This window comes from Manis pentadactyla, chromosome 3, assembly GCF_030020395.1.
Source record: "Manis pentadactyla isolate mManPen7 chromosome 3, mManPen7.hap1, whole genome shotgun sequence".
Lineage (NCBI taxonomy): Eukaryota > Metazoa > Chordata > Mammalia > Pholidota > Manidae > Manis > Manis pentadactyla.
The window spans coordinates 138,104,047-138,121,563 of record NC_080021.1 but is presented as its reverse complement, the minus strand read 5'-3'; the positions used below and the strand labels follow the sequence as shown (position 1 = coordinate 138,121,563).

Genomic DNA, 17,517 nt, shown 5'->3' with positions numbered 1-17,517 from the left:
TTCAAAACTTAAAACTTTTCTCACAAACTATAATCATGTTAAAAAGACTACACATGCTCTGTATGCTCATGTAATTTCCCCCCTTTACCCGAATTTTACTGAATAAGATGTGAAAGAGAGGAGAGACAGAGACAGGTATTTAAGTTACTGAGGGTGTCTGCAGGCCCGAACTTAGGATGTTTGCATTAAGTTTATAGTTTCATCCTTTCTTACTAAAAAAGGATGAAGAGGGTACTCACAATGTTAACGTTACTTTGTTTTGTCTTTTTCCCCCCAATTCCTCCTTTCTCTTTCCAGACTCAAGAACACTCTTCAAACACCAAAATAAGGCCTCCAGCACCTCCCTGTTCCCCCTCCCTTTCAGTATCTGTCCATAGGCCTGGGGCCCTGGTGGGGTGAGGGTCCTGGTGCTTTGCACCCACAGCTGTGGTGAGGGTGCCCCTAATTCCTCTGGCAGCATTTCTCACCAGAAGTCCTGGCCGCCAGGTTTTGCTCCCCTCCACTCCAAAGAAGTCACTCTTTTCAAAGTCACCAGTGACATGCACATTGCCAAATCCAATGCTTAATTCTCAAGTCTGTAACCGCAACAGCCTATGTATGTATGAGCAGCAATCCCCACAAGTGGACTGTCCCTTCTCCTTGGCCATTTCTCTATTCGGACTCCAGGACCCAGCTCTCTTGCTTCTTCTGCTCTCTCACTGATCGTTTTTTTTTCTGTCTCCTTTGTTTATTTGCCCTAAGTGCTTTTCTCTCTTCTATCTGCATTGACTTGCTAGGTGATCTCACTCAGACCCAGGCCTTTAAATACTATCTACACACTGAAGTAACTCAAATTCAGATCTCCTGGCCGGACCTCTGCTCTAAACGCCAGATTTGTATATCCAATTAACTACTCAGCATCTCTACCCTGTTATCTTGCAGGCCTCTTAAACTTACATGCCTAAAACTGAGCTCTGTTCTTCCTAGCCTTCCCTAGCACAGGAAATTCAACCTCCATTTTCCTAGTTGCTAAGGCCAAAAATTGTACTGTCATTTCTGATTCATTTTCTATCATACTTTATTATGCAACCCATCAAAAAATCATGTTGGCACCTTTCAGAATATCCAGATTTTGACCAGTCCTCACCTCCCCCACAACTTCCACCAAAGTCTAAGCTGTCATCATCTCTCCCCTGAACTCCTGCAGGAGCCTTCTCATTGGTCTAAGTTTCTACCCTCATTCTTCACAGTAGCCATAACAAACCTTTTAAAACAGAATTCAGGTAATACAACTCCTCTGCTCAAAACCCTCTCATAGCTGCCCAACTCACTTAGAAACAAAACCCATCCAACCATTGCTCAAGGCTCTCCAGGATCCAGAACTAGTTGCTCTGACCTCACCTCCTACCACCTCCCTCCTTACTCGTTCCACTTGGTGATGCTGGAAGACAAAAGCTGTTTTTTGTTCTGCTGTAACAGAGGAACTCCAATTTCTCCTTGACTGCCCCTTCCTTTCATTTGATTCTTTCCTTAAATGTTACTTTATCAAAAGCTGCTTCCCTATCTGACATTTTCCTTCCTCTTTCTTGCTTTGTATTTCTTAGCACCTGTTGTCACATGAAATATTTGTTTCTCCTCTGATGAGAATTTACAGTAAAGGAGAGAAGGAGCTTTGCTGATTCATAATGAATCTACAATACTTAGGTCCATACTCTGCACTTAGCAGGGATGGGAGGACATAAAAAATACTTCTTGAAGGAGTGAGGAAATGACGTGGCTGAGACAGAGTCTGGAGTTCAAACGAAAAATTACTATTTTTTCTAATTTTGGTGCATGGCAAATTATCTCCATGAGAAGAATACACTGCCAACAAGACAGTGGCAATTTCAAAGCAGAAACAAAAAGCATGGAAGAGGAACAAATAATTAAAGACTAAGGTTCTTACTCAGAGATAAAGTTCCCCAAGTGATTCTGATGTCCAATCCCTATTACAACCATTTATTCAAAGGAGGAATCTCAAAAGGCATGTGGTAAACTATGCAGTAAATAAAATAACACACATTTTTTAAAACCCACATACCTGACTGGGGACTCAAAAATACAGTTGTTTTTTGTTTCTTTTTGTCTTCATGTAAAAGCACTGCCTAAAAAATGAAATAGACTGGTTTACAAAATCGAAAGGAATAGCATCCGAAACAGCTTTAAAACTGTAACCATATCCAAGGAGAGCTGAAATTAGGCATGTGGGTGGCAGAACTTGGCAAGTTAACTGAAAAGTAAGACACATATGCAGGAATCCTTAAAGCACGCCCTGCTATCCGGTGCATAGCAAGCCTCCCCGTGCATGCCCCCCACACTGAGGACAGTGAAGAGCAGGAGGGTTAGCCAGAAGGAAAGGTGCAAGGCCTAGGCCTGCCAGCACCTTGCCGACGACCTGGCACAGAGCTGCTAGTACTCAAGTGTTTGCTGAATAGACAGATGATGAATGGCCTCCTGCTCAGGGTTGAGGCAGGATTACCTGAACAAATGTGCCAGCCGGTCTCAAAGGGCTAGGTGGAGAAGGGGCGCCAAACACACAATCTGATTTAGACATACCTGAGAAAGAAATCAACACTTTTTGTTCCCACTTTAAACTGAAAGCAGTAGTCCTGTGTTCAAAATTTCAAAGAAAGATTTTCTATTGATGTGACAGAGGCTCCGTTCAGTGGACAAAATAACATATTTGAAGAATGGAGAGGGAGCAGTGTACTTTTCAGACAAGAAGCAGCAGCGGATTATTTTGGACTGCTAATGGAGGAAACTGACTAGACTCCAGCCCCACCTGGCCTTCTTATTTAATTTCATAACATGGTAACTACTTGATTCAATGTGTAAACACTGCATTCTGAAGAAACCCAGATTCAATCCTTCTCCTTAGTTTTGATAACGCCTCAGCCCCCACCCCTAGGTTATCTCCTCTCTCTTGATTTGCTTCTACCCCATGTCCCTCCCACTCCCAGCCTGCCAATTGCTGCTCTATTTTGAAAATTTCACTAGTAGACAATTTATAACTTGCTACTAGGTAGAAAGAAGAAATCCATCATAGCTGGGGGAAGGCAAGAGCTCCCCTTCGCTGCCTTTTACCAAAGAACACAATGACCACGTGCTCTATGCTATCAGTAAACACAGACCTTGAGTTCTTCTGAAGACAGCCTACAAAAATAATTTTGGTAAAACTTATCCTGTCTATACTATTTACAGTTTCCTCATCTGTAAACTGGGGATATCAGTAATACCACATATTGTGGGCTGTGGTAAAAATTTGATGATTATCCATGTAAAGTATTTCAAACAGTAGTTGACCCATAGTAAGTACTCAGGGAATGTTAGCTATGGCAATTTAAAATTTTCTCTTAAATATATTTACCTATTTTAAGCATAAAAGAAAATCATTTTATTCTGGTTTATGTCCCATATTCAGGGCAAAAAAATTTGAGTTTGAGTTTGAGTTCCTTACAAGTAAAGCAAGCTGCATCTTCTATACCCATTTAAGACCTATTTTAGAACTAATAATTAAAGAATTTAAAAATACACTTCTTTCCATTAAAAGCTACTTAAAAAAAAATACGGATAGGTGATCTAAAAATTTTCTGTCTTAACAGAAAGAGGCACTATATTACTGATATAATACTATGAAAATGGAAGAGAGGTACTTGTGTTCCAGGAATAATGAACACTAGAGTATTTTAAGGCAATTGTCAGCAATGCTGACTTTATGCTGTCCATAAACATATACAATTAAGGACAGGAATAAAGCTTCTACTTTAATAAAAAATATTACTTTCCAGGGTTTCTTTTCTTTGCTAATCAAATATCATCCACTACAGAGGTTTGTTCTGAGAAACAAAGTGAGGGCATATAAATTGCTTTGTAAATCATAACTTATTACACACACACACACAAGGCACCCTTACTCTGCAAGGCCTGTTCAAAAGGCACCCACAATAGCCACTGTCAATTTAAAAGAAAAGGCCAATTCAGATCCACTGGATGATCTTCCACTATAGACGGATAATATATTTTTCCTCATCATAAGGATAATCATGCCCAATATACACAAAATATTAAAATGATAAAATCTCCCATTATTCTCTTCTGCATTAGCCCTCTTAACTGTGTAGTGTATTTACTTGTAGTCCCTTATCTAGTCATATATTTCAACAAGAATACAAGTGGCTCAGGTACACACAGTATGGTCCTGAGATAACTTTAGCTATGCTTCTCCAACAGCTGGTCAGTGCGTCCACTTCAAAAGTGCACATAAGGGTAGGCAGTTTGTTTTTGGTCACTTGGGTTACATTTTTTAGGTACGAGGTTTCTAATTCATCAATAATCTTAGAACTGTCAACGAAATGGCTTTCATAAGCTTCTAAGAAAACCAGGAGTAAGTGTTTAACCATATAGAAGGTCAGAAATAAAGAGAGAGAGGGACTTCCCTTTGTTTCTTGGAAACAGAATCTCTTTCAGTAATAGATTTGTTAAGGAAATAAATATGATTAAAATAGTAAGGAGCTCTAAAGTAGAGATTCCCTTGAGATGTGAGTACAAACATCAAGGTGAAACTGGTGTCCATACCTGGAGAGCCTTTAAGCTGTGGGCATTCCTTTTTGATGTGCCCTTCTCTTCCACAAATAAAACAACGCTTTTCTCTCAAGTCTTTGTCATCCTGTCTCTTCCATTTTTCCACTGGTGGTCTGAGAATCTTCTCTCTCCCCAGGTCAACAGCTGCCCTCACTGGCTTGGCTTTCTGAGGTGTGCACTGCATGGTTTTCTCTTCTTTTGTTGGTACGTCCCTTTCTGTGGACTTGTTTTGAATTTCCTTGTCCTCTCTGTTTCTTTTCTCTTTGTTCTCAGGATATCTTTGGTTCAGGTTGTCTTCCTGATCTCGCCGTCGTCTCACTCTGTAGAAGATAAAAGACTAGTATGAAATATCTAAACAGAAACCTAACAAATATTAGGACCACTCCAGGTTTGGGAGATAACCAAGAAAGAGAAGATACACACAGTATGGTCCTGAGATAACTTTAGCTATGCTTCTCCAACAGCTGGTCAGTGCGTCCACTTCAAAAGTGCATGTAAGGGTAGGCATGAGAAAAACAAGAATTTAACAAATTTAAGCCCATCTCCTCTATTAAGAAGCAACCTCAGGTCTTAAGGGTGTAGTTTTTTTTTCATTTTCGCAGTTACACTAGTGCTGTAAAACTAGTATTTCCAATTAGTGCAACTCTGTGGTTCAGTACCTACTCTGATACTGATGTAACAATGCTCAAATTATGCTGGGAGCTTTCTTGGCCCATTAGCATTCTTTACAAGGCACTGGAGATTTGAGATGTGAAACTTTAAGTTCACAAGGGAACAATGGTTGTAAGGAGATTTATGTTCTTAAAATGTCAAAATCATTTCTTGCTTGCCCTACATGATCAAATGATTATTTGAATAAAAAACAAAATAAGTACTAAGTACTATATAAGAGCTATAAATTCCAGATAGTGACTTATTTTAAGTAACATGCTTTTAAATGGGAATATTACTGTCCAGTTAAAAACACTGCCACCACCCAAAACAATAATCTGTGCCAAGTGAGCAATCAAACACATGCCCTGTCGCCCTCCCACAAACCTCGCCAGGAGCGAGCACAGTGACTACACTGAGCAGGTTGCCACAGTGGCTATTTAGGATTCAGCAGCAGACAAATGAAGGGTCCTCTACTCTAGTAAACTATTAGTGAGTCTAAATCCCAACATGGCACACTCTGGTTATTGTACATTAGAAGTGTCACTGATCTCTGAAGGAACCCATTTTACTTGTCATTGCTTGGAATGACTTTGAATCACTTCTCACTGTTGTAAAAGGGAAGTTAGTTTCCTCTTCTTCCATCCCTGCTGGAGAGACTTATAACCAAATGACTGGTTAAAGATTAGAACTGTGATCAAATTAGGAAAGGGGACCAGACCCGTAAGATTGTCACCTGTATACCTGAATCAATCCTAGTCATCTGCACTTAATGCCATGTTTTAAATCACTTTGTTTTCATTGCAAAAAATCTTAAATTTATCTGAGAATCTGAGAAACTGTTAGGTTTAATATAAGTCTATTTGCTTTTACAATAGAACCTCATTTAAGAACTAGTACAACAAGAAAATAACAAAAACACTTCTTTTCAACATTTACTTACTTTCTCCTCATAGGACAGTCCTTCATGAAGTGTCCAATTTTCCCACAAATTCGGCAACATCTATCATTCGGGGCTAGCTCTCCTTCAGTTAGTACTTCCGGATCAAAAAAGTATTCCTAGCAGAACATAAATACGTAATAATCTGAGTTATTAATGTGAGATCAAAACACAAAAAATAACCAGATATCAATCAGAAATCTTATTTCTCAATTTTAACATGTTGTTATATTTGATAATTATTATTACACTGCTTAATTCCAAAATCTCAAACCACTAAGAAGTCTAATTCAGGATAGTTTTACCTGAAGTCATTTTTATTTATTGCTGTTCATGCAGAACACTGTTTAACCGTAACCATAAGGGTAGCCTTTTTTTCCCAGCACACTTCTAAGAGCATTATACATCCCCGAGTCAGCTTCCCCAGCACTTGGGGGAGGTGGAGGCCAGGTACAAAGGCCTCATTTTCTCATAAAATGAAAAGGTTAGAGCCTAATGAACTGCAGGACATGATTTGCATCACACAGATTATACAAAGGAAAAGACACTATGTGCTTTTGCTTTGTTTTTTGTGGCTTCTGAAGATAATGGAAGAAAGAAGAGACAATAGTCTCAATTCTAGCCTCTTTGCCACTGATGGTGGGGACCAGCAACAGGCATCACTTGGGAGCTTTAGGAAGGCAGAGTTTCTGGCCCCACCCCAAACCTCCTGAATCAGGATCTACATTTCTAACAAAATCTCCCAGTGATCTGCTTGAACAAGTTTCAGAAGCACCAGGAGAAGACCACCACAGCAATATCTAGCAAAAATCAGAACAGATGTAATGAAATGTTGAATATGCCAGTGCATCCATACACTTTAAGGTTCTTTTGAAGTCTTTATTAAGGAAAATAATGCAGGAAAAAAAAAATTCTTAACATAAAATCCCCTTGGTTTCTCACCCTCTTTTCTCTCACTGAAATGAGTTTTGTGGTTTTTAATGACTATGGTGCCATAAAAACCTGAGGATCAGGTTACGTGGAACAGACAGTTCTCCAGCACAGGCAGCATTCTCTCTCCTAGTCTCATTAAGGGATTTATTGCTCTTTGCAAGCAGACTAGAATATTGGGAGTTCACATGGGGAGGGCGGAGGATGTTCCCTAGATATGTGCAAACTGGCCTGACAGAGGCTGGCACAGAGTACTCAACTGGCATTGCTGGTGGAAAAGAACACTACCCACACATCAGCAAAGAAACCAGCAGAAAACAACATTCATACTTTTGCCACCCAAGCTCCACTTCTGGCTATTTACCTGTTCTCCTGATAAATGGCCTCAAAACAGGGTTTAAAAAAAATGCTTCTAGAAAAAAAAGTTTTTAGGAATTATTTTGTATTGTAATTGGTTATCTTGGCTACACTCATTAGGTGTACACAGTATGTAAGTAATTAATGAAGTAATGTGTACAAATTAGGTGCTTAGTAATGGCTTTTAGAAATTTTTTTTTTTGTATTTCCAACAGACACTTACCATTTTTGATGGGTAGTCCTTTGGAAATCCTTTGACTGGAATACCAAATACTCTTCTTCCATTAATAAAAGCCTTCATTATAAAATTTGTCACTAGAACAAAAGAATAAATGCTCAATTAGATGGATTAAAAGAAAAAAAGATTAGGGTAATATTTATAAACAAAGTTAACTTACTTTTCCTTGATAATCCAGCTCCAAGATTGTGATTCAAATCAAAGGGATCTAAGAAAATTAACGAGAACAAAAAAGATAATCAAGTAGGAAATGCCACTATTCATACATTGAGGTCTATATAATGAGAAAAAAGTGTTACTTTATTATTAATAAAAGTATTAAATGACTGCCTTTTTAATGAGTTTCAAATCTGTAACATAGCTAAATAACATATATTCCTAAATATAAGGCAAGCTTTTCCCCAAAAGTGTCCATCAGAACAGAGGGTGTTGCTTTTTATTTGAATCCTTATAGAGTCCTTCATATTAACAGGGAGTTGCCTTGTTCTGAACAACAAAAAAATGTTTGGAGAAGACACATCAGTCTGATATTACCTAATGATGCTCGTTTTGGAGGCATAGTGACCACAAATATATTTAAAACATTTTAGCGCTGAATGTTCCTCCTAACTAACAAGGCTTTCAAAAGAAAATAATTACTCATGGAGATCATAAAGCACTTTTAAATATGTTAAAATAAAAGACACATATGCCTGTCCTGCTGGCATGCCAATGGCTACCTGGATCTCATTTTCCAGTAAAAGCTTCATATAAGGACTCCCATATGATCTTAAACGTCTGCATCTCAAGTGCCTTAGGTATACAGTTGATGTGTTGTGGAATATTATTTGTTAGATGACCCAGGAAATGGTAGGAATGATGAGAAAAATGCCAATGTCAAAGATACATGCAAGATCTGAATTAACTGGTTCATGAAATAAATGGAGGTAAAATACTACTTCTAAATCAAAATACTATTTTATATATGATTTAAAATAAATATACACTCTTAATAAATTAATGTAAATATCATGTGTATTTCATTTCATTTCATTATTTCCAACAAATTTTCAACAAACGCCTAAAAACAAATGCAAGAAAGCAAAGGAAAAATAAAACCCAAAATCTTTTTTTGGGATTATCTCATTAAGAAAATGGAGGACTGCATGCATAAAGTATACACAAAAGGAGCAAAGAAGTAAAAAGAGTCATCCTTCTGGTTGTCTGTTATGCTTCTTAGTAGTATACCTGGGGTATACCATCTGGGATTTAGGCTCACTAAGTTTACTGTACTTGTAGGACCTTTCACTCAGTTTAACCCTACACTAATAATTGCTATAAGGTTTACCTTCCTAGTAGGTTTCATTATGTTTTTTTCTGGTGATTGCTATGTCTGTGTGGAGATGTATTTCCAGTTGTCTGCTTGGTGTAGCAGAGATACTGCAATATTAGCCAGTGTAGTTACAAACACCATACACCCCCACCACTGACATTTCTCAGTTCTAAAATAGCTGGCTGAAAGTCTTTTTTCTAATTTAGCCTATTACCAAGGGCTCATCTGAAAGCAACGTAATGTAAAATATAAAGGTTCACTAAAAGTAATGTGAAAATAAAAAGCAAAAGATAATGAGGCCTTAAAAATTAAAAACAAAATATTAATAATTGGCAGACCCTAAGAACCCACTGTGATAATGGAAAGGGTTAGGATAAAGTTCTATGCTTTTGATGAATGAGATTCTAGAAGTTAAAAGCATGTCTATAACCAACTGAGATCTGAATTTAACTTTGCCAATGTTCAGTGTTCCAAAGCTGCCAAATGGCAGAGGGAGCAACGAAAGCACAACCTCGCAACCTAAAGCAACACATACACTTAGGTGATGTGAATGCACTAAAAAAATTAAAGGAGTAAAAAGAGATTAAAATCAAGGAAACATTTCTTAAGCTATTTTTCAGTTCATTTTTAAGCATTTAAACTCCACTTTCTCTTTAAAATTAAAATCCTACAAATTTGAAATAATTAAATACAACATAAATGGTCCATGGATCCTTGCATTCAATGGAAGAAAAGGCTTCAGAATGGGCAAAATGTCAAAATTTAAGTATTACTTACAGGCAAACCCCTCCCTCAATAAGAGCAAATAAGGATCTTGAAAATTCACTTGCTGGCACTCTTCAAATCTTTAATAGGAAGGTATGAGAAAGTCCCACTATTTTGAAGCTGGCTTATCTCTACTGCAACCTTATTCTCCAGTCTGTGTTCAACAAAGGTAAAAGATCTGTCATGATGAACAAAGACTTTTGAGTGTGTGAGAGGCCCCACAGGAGGGCATGGTCATTTAAAAATAAATCTTTATGCTGGAAACAGATAAGCCTGACTGATGTGGACAGTAACAGGATGGCTGTGTGCACATCCTAACTGCTGGCACACTGCTGCTCTGGAAGAATTCTCTTAACGATGAAGAAAGATGCCTTCATAGTTCCAACTCTAGATCCTATTCAATTTTAAGTTAGATTTTATTTGTACCTTCAATAACAATGTATTTGGAGGTCCACTGCTTCTTAAAAGTTGTAAGCAGACTTTTTCTTCTGATGCTAATAACATGCTCTTTGAAATCAAATTCCTCTGTGTAGAAACGAAGCAGTCCCAGCCATAGCTGCCCAACGGATTCTGTATTTTTTCCATATTCTGGCCAATAGGTGGGCTAGAAATAGAAGGGAACAATAGATATCATGCTCTATAGTAAACTGTTAATATCAATATTCATATGTATCTTTAGGGAGTAAATTTGGACTTATTTTAATTAATTAGTTTAAATACATAAAAATATAATTATATAATTTTTCTTTTCTTTTTAAAATACCATTTCCATGAGTTTATTAATCTCTACCCTATGACTTGGAGATAGGGAGAGCTCAGGGTTTTAAATGTCAAACCTCAGAATGCATGTTTGTGGAAGAATCTGGAAATAGACTTTAAAGAGCCTTGGTGTTGCCTGCTCATTAGGTCTCTGTAACTCAACGAAGTCTTCCCAAACTCCCTATAGAAAACCACAAAGCAAGTATTTGTTCTTTTGGAATAAAGTTACCTAACTTTTTGGTATTACTAGGCATTAAAGAAATCCTATATATAATCCCTAGAAACTCACCTGACTTAATGAAAGTGTTTTCAACTTCAAAGGCAACATCTGTATATGCTAGCTTTTTGCTATCATAACAAATAAATAGCAAGTGATACTACAGCTGACCATCTACTCTGTAGCATAGTATAGCTAACTTTATTCAAGGATGTTAAGAAAATCTTTACTCTTAAAATACGTACCAGTTCATCTATTTGATCAAAAAAATAAATATTCCAGCCATCAACAAATATTTCAGGTTTCTTTTCACCTTTGTATATCTGAAATTAATTTTTAAACTATTAGTATGGATTACAAACTTAATGCATTGATACAAAAACTTGAAGGAAAATAGTTAAAAATTTAACTACAGAACCACAGAATTTGAGAGAAGGAAGAGGGCTCAAAGAGCAGAAAACTTTACACAAGAGAAACGCAATTTCATGTACTAATACCTCTTGAAGGACAGGAATGACTGGCGGGTTCCTTTGCTGGAGGAAATAGAGCACCATGAGCGTGTATGCATATGATGATAAACTGCCTCTGGATGCATCGCCAATATCACACATCTCGAGAGAAGGGACATGAGGAACAAAAGATCACCAATGTTTTCTATTTAGTTTGCAGTATTCCATTATTGCTAAAAATAATGCTTGTATAGGGCACTAATAAAAAAAGGACACCTTCAAATGCTAACATGTGCCAACAAAACCACATAAGACCAACCAAAAGAATATCCAAAATAAAACAAAAAACACTCCTAACAAAGCAGAACTACCAGCCACAAGCATGACCAGATTACCATGTAAAATTTAAGACAATACAATTGTACATTGCTGAGTAGGGCTTCCCAAATACTTGTAAGAAGCACTTAACATGGCTATGGTCCTTTAAAAATATAGACTTATGTTTTCCACAAGGTTTGAAGATGCAATGAAATTTCCTGATAAACCATAACAGGAAGGACACTCACCTTTGTAAATACTTTCATGGTGTAGCACAAGTATTTCACTCTGGGATCAATGGCTGAATAAGCAGATAAGAGTCTTGTGTTATGAAGAGCCTGTTAAAAGGAAAATTATACTATAAGGCTACCAATTAGAAGAAGTTTTAAACTGGAATATTCTGGAAAGGTTTACACTGTAATTCACTTCAGGATAAAGACATTTAGACTAAAACTAATCTTTCCCCCAAAGACAAGCTTCGTTAACTTACTAGATAATAATTAAGAATTGTTAAGTGACACCTGATTTTATGACTCTCATTTTGTTAATATGTCCTTTGAACAGTACTCCTAGAAAATAAGGGCTATCAAAATGATCAGTTCCCTTTAAGTAGATGTTCAGAGAGGTCCCATAAAGCCCTGAAGCAAATCAGGAATGAAATGAAAGACAAGAGGACAGAAACATAGACAGACACAGACACACACACAAACACACACTCCGACACTAAAACAAAACTCAAACCAAACTGAAAGCACCTGCCACTCTGACCTCATTTCAAACAAATATAGTTGACCCTAGAGTAACACTGATCTGAACTACATGGGTCCGTTTATATGTGGATTTCCCTTAATAAATATATTGGAAAATTTTTGCAACAGTATGAAAAACCATTTTCTTTTCTCCAGCTTACTTTACTGTGAGAATACAGACTATAATACATATAACAAACCAAATATGTACTGTTCATGTTATTGGTAAGGCTTCTGGTCAAAAGCAGGCTATCAGTAGTTAAATTTTTGTGGAGTCAAAAGTTATGGTGACTGCATGGAAGGGTCAGAGTCCCAACCCCTCGCTGTTCAAGGGTCAACTGTACTAATATTAACTTAATTCTCTGTTATATCCCAGCCTCAGAGCACTGCCAGGAACACAGCAAGCACTCATAAATAACTGAAAGAATGAGTGGCTTAATTTTGAGATTCTGTAAATTTGTTTCCCTTAATCTCCCCAAGGAAAAAGCCTAGAGAGATACATTACCAATGTGTTATACAAACTGATGTCCACTTCCAGACCACTTCTCAAGTGGAAGAACTTGACAATTGGCACCTTTGCTGTTGTTATAGGTAAGATGTTTCTCAGACCTAAGTTGGGAAGTAAGATAGTGTATTAGTAAATACAGCAGCTGAAAACATAAGTTGATCTTACATTAAAATATTCGAATATAAAATGATGTAAACTTAGCTTTAGCTTATTTCACTGTAGTCACTAGGACTAGTCAAAGAATTCTGTTATTAGCAGACATTTGGGAAGACTTTTCTGCAAAGTTTACATTTGTTAAACACATTAATATTTGAAGTACAAGAATCAACAGCCACTGCCCCCCAGGAGCTCACCAGATGCGTGTGTGTGTGTGTGTGTGTGTGTGTGTGTGTCTGTGTGTGTGTGTGTGGGTGTGTGTGTGTGTGTGTGTGTGTGTGTGTGGTCTGTCAGTCTAATAAACAGCAAAACAGAGGAGACTACTAGTCTGGACTACATGGGCCCTACCTATTCTCTGCATCTGGAGCTCACCAGACGTGTGTGTGTGTGTGTGTGTGTGGTCTGTCAGTCTAATAAACAGCAAAACAGAGGAAACTACTAGAGTCTGGACTACATGGGCCCTACCTATTCTCTGCATCTGACTATGTCCAATGTGGAGAAAAGCCTCTGGTGCGATCATCTGAATCCTCAGAATAAAAGTTACTCATCACAGAACTAGAATTTGACAGAAGAAAGGAATCAACTTCAATGGGAGAGGAAATTGCCTGAGAAAGGTGCTGAAAAAGGAGAATAGGTAAAAACATAGGTAAGCAGCTGAGGGGATTTAGCAGACAAGGAAGACTGCACATGGAAAGGGTAGATGCCTGAAACAGGATGGACAGACACCATGTTCCAAGAACTTCCATGGAATCGTACAGGCTCTAGAAGGGATGTGTGGGAAATGATAAGAAAAGGGGTAGAAACCGGGAAGAGTCCAAAGAAAGAACATACATATCTTGCTAAGAATTATCTTTAGAGGCAAAGAGAAGCCAATAAACAGGCTGGGGCAAATCGGACCACTTCTATTTAGACAATCCTGTAGCAGTGGATAGATGGGAGCACCTGGAATAAAGGCCAGGTGCCTATCATGAAGTCATTAGGGCCTGAATTACCATGATGGCATGGAGTTGGAGAGAAGCAGCAAGAAAGGCATGAGGGCGTTCACAGCTGGATGGTTGGGGATGTGGTGGTGGGTGATGGGGAGAAGGGAGCTGTGACAGCAAGAGCTACTGTTTCCTGAGTAATCAGAATCCATCATAAACACTGCCTCCTAAAACTATTCACACTTACCTAATGGATGAGATGACAGAGACCCAGAGAATTAACTTGCCTAGGAATATGCAGCTGGCAAACTGTGGAGTGCAATTCAAATCTATGTATGACTGACTCTAAACTTCTTTTGAACCTAGTTGAGAACAAGATGACCATCAATTCACCCATTTTGGTGATTACACAGATGTCAATGTCAACAAGCAAGAAAGCTGACTCAGAAGGGAAGGGCAGGTGGTGGTGGCTGTAGCAGAAGGCAGACAGTAAAGAGAAAGATGAATTCATGCTGAGATGCTGCAGCCTGAGTTTCTTCTGAGAATTAAGTGGTGATATCTAGGAGGCAGATACACAGTGATCCAGAACTCAGGAAAAAAGTATGCAGATAAAGTACATTTTAGCAGAAAACATCTATGTGGGAGACAGAAGAAGTCTAATTTATACTGATGGGGAAGAGGGGCAGGAATTTCATATTTGCTGAATATATAGCACAAGCTACACCCTGTACTTTATTACCATTTTTAACATTACATGCTATTATTGTTATTTCCACTTGACAGATGAGAAACTGAATACTTATGAGGTCAACTGACTCTCTGGCATCACATAGCCAATGAGTGAGGGGCCAAGATTTAAAACCAGAGAGTCTGCTTCCAGACTTCCACTGCTTTGCCATACTGCCTCTAAATCAAACAACCTTTTTCTCTGTTTCCCATTCTGGGACTTGACACTTAGAAACTGACTAAAAACAAGATGACACAAACCTATCCTCGAGGACTTACTTGCAGCATATCAGCCCGATTCTTATTATATCATTCCAACAGCTTCTTTATCAGTGTCTTTTCTTAATTTCCACCCACAGAAATTAAGGCTGAGTCCTCAAGTTCTCCCAAATGACCCCTTAAAATTGTTTTATTTTTCATGTCTCTCTTCATGGCTTTCAATGCAAGACTGCTTTCCTTCATTCTTTCATCCTGACAGCTCTGCACTTCTAGTTGTCCACTGAACTGTCCACTCTTGGAGATAATACTTTCATGACAAACTAAACATCTGCACACAGGTGTTCTCTGCAATTACTTCCATTTCTCAAGTGCCCAGAAAACAGCCTGAACCCCTTTTTCCCACTTGCAGGTACCAAATCTAGGAAATTTCCTTTGGGAATCCCCCATGTCGTTTTCCTTTTAGGACCACTGGTATCTGGTTATGGGCCTTCTGCCCTCTTACTTAGGTTATACCTTCCCTAAGACACTATACTAGTTGCCTAAAAAGTTTAAGTTTTGCTTTTATGGGGTTCTTCGTCTCCTGAAGAAACTTCAGTCGTTTCCAAATATGTTAGGCTTCACCTTATCTCCTAATAGTTCCTACTCAAAACTCCTTGAAATGTACCAGTCTTCTCACTGTCCTCCAAAACATACTGTAATAACCGTCAGGTTCACGTCCATGCTTTCTTAGGAATAACTTCTTTTTCAAACTGTATTCATCATCTGAGATCATCAGAACAAGACCATCCCTTCCATGAACCTCCCCTATGCAACTCTTTCCCAGAATCTCTCTCCTCAGAAGTTACTGAATGAACAGTCTCTGACACTATTGTTGACATTTTAATAAATGAATACTCTTAGATTATTATATGTCTGTGAAATTATCTTATATTTTTTAATCTGAAAACTGTCAAAGGAAAGACTTGTATTGACTTATTTTATTTTTCTACCCCTAGAAGCTCAATTCAGTGCTGGGAAACTAGTAGGTATCTAATAAAATACCTGGTTTTTAAAGATACTAAGTTTTAATCACAGCCCTTTAACTATTATTGAATTATTATTTCATGCAATTTGTATTCTCTTATATTGTCTGTGTGTTTAAGTCATTTCTGGTCTAAAAATGACCTGTGTTTAATAAGGTTAATTCTTAGGAAATATACACTGCAGTATTTAGGAGAAAAGGACATGCTGTTTGCATTTTGATCCCTAGTGGTACTGAGAAAACTGTGAGAAAGCAAGAGATAGAATGATTAATCACATGTGGTAAAATGTTAACAATTGGTAGATCTGAATGAAGGAATAGAGTTCTTCATACAATTTTTGCTATTTTCCTTTAAGTCTGAAATTAATTCATAAAGTCAAAATCTAGCCAAGCCTTAAATCATTAATAGTGCTGGTAACTTAGTATTTTAGTTTCTTTGCATAATCTTCAAAAAAATTAAAAAGCACAAGATTTTCAGAAGCAAAATTCTCAAGTGAGGGTAATGACTATTTCAATAACCAAAAAAAAATTATATCTATGCACATTAAAAATAATACTGATGTTTCAGGTTAACTTTCAGTGGGAATAAATAAAAATTAGGGTTCTTTTTTTTCTTGTTACTTAAATAACATGGTATCCTCTGTATTTAAACTCCTGGAAATAAAAAAAATAAAACAAAGGGGCACTCAAGGTGTATGTTTGTGTGTGTGCATGTCCATGCTATGAATTTAAGTCTACTCTTAACTGAGATATACAAAATCTTTGCAAGAATAGACCATGGATTTTAAGTTCTATGAGAGCACAGACCATATCTTATTCACTTTCATTCCCAGCTCTTAGCACAGAAATTCGCTGAACCACATATTAAAAGAAGATTTCCACTGTTAACAGCATCAATAGCTGATCCTGGTGGCAAAACAATCTGTTAATGGCATTTCAGCACTATGCATTTTAAATCTATAAATACTTTAGAAATACCCAATTCAGTTTACTGAAGAGAGAAAAGAGATCAGGCAAAGTTAAGTAAATAACCTGTTCAGGGTTGCCCACTGTTGTAGAGCAGCACAGCTGCAAATATAATCCATAACCCAAGTTCACAGTGCCTCCCCTACTGTGGTTCACATCACCATCAGCAGCCCTGACACTGTCATTTACACTATGTCAGTATGGCAAAATGATTTCCAAGGCTTCGTGCAGTATAGTATATGCTTTTGTTTTGAAATAAAACTGAGCTGGGCAACATATCCACAAATTATCACTAATTCCTCAGTCTTTCACACTTAATCACCCAAGTTTTTAAGGACACCAGTATTGCAAAGATGCCGTAAATGAGCCACTAAACTGATTCACTGACATTAGTGAATTCTAAGAATGTAAAACACTAACAAAAAAAGACAAAATTATTTTTAGGAACAGTTTACAGAGTTACCTGAATGTTTTTTGAGGACTCTAGCCAGTTCTTCAATGGTTCTGACACAGTCCAACCCCTGCAACAAAATGGCACAAACTGCTGTATCAAAAATGGAAGACAGGTTCCTAACCTGGTTATAAATGGTTTCCATTACATTCAGAAATACTGATATTAATTTAATCTCACTGTGTATATATTTTTCCTTTTCAGGCAAGCACTGGTCCATTCATAGGAAATACCTTACAGATACAAAAATCCCCATAGGTGCT

The 17,517-nt window shown here is 37.6% G+C and overlaps 1 protein-coding gene across 14 annotated transcripts in view; it reads right to left on the bottom strand.

Moving 5' to 3' along the window:
- The window catches only part of TUT7 (terminal uridylyl transferase 7), a 60,363-nt gene that overhangs the window by 7,601 nt on the left and 35,245 nt on the right, over positions 1-17,517 (bottom strand). For 8 of the 14 annotated variants that reach the window (XM_057498525.1, XM_036904336.2, XM_036904332.2 and 5 more), the window contains 12 exons: positions 17,267-17,324; positions 12,790-12,893; positions 11,784-11,873; positions 11,266-11,379; positions 11,014-11,091; positions 10,219-10,396; positions 7,876-7,923; positions 7,701-7,792; positions 6,194-6,309; positions 4,594-4,919; positions 2,498-2,574; positions 2,060-2,123 (listed from right to left, as the gene is read on the bottom strand). In XM_057498525.1, coding sequence (XP_057354508.1) covers positions 2,060-2,123; positions 2,498-2,574; positions 4,594-4,919; positions 6,194-6,309; positions 7,701-7,792; positions 7,876-7,923; positions 10,219-10,396; positions 11,014-11,091; positions 11,266-11,379; positions 11,784-11,873; positions 12,790-12,893; positions 17,267-17,324 — 1,345 coding nt within the window. Of the gene's footprint in view, positions 1-1,310; positions 1,421-2,059; positions 2,124-2,497; positions 2,575-4,593; positions 4,920-6,193; positions 6,310-7,700; positions 7,793-7,875; positions 7,924-10,218; positions 10,397-11,013; positions 11,092-11,265; positions 11,380-11,783; positions 11,874-12,789; positions 12,894-17,266; positions 17,325-17,517 lie in introns of those variants that run through there. The other 6 variants (XR_005028610.2, XR_005028611.2, XM_057498527.1 and 3 more) reach the window with 4 other exon arrangements.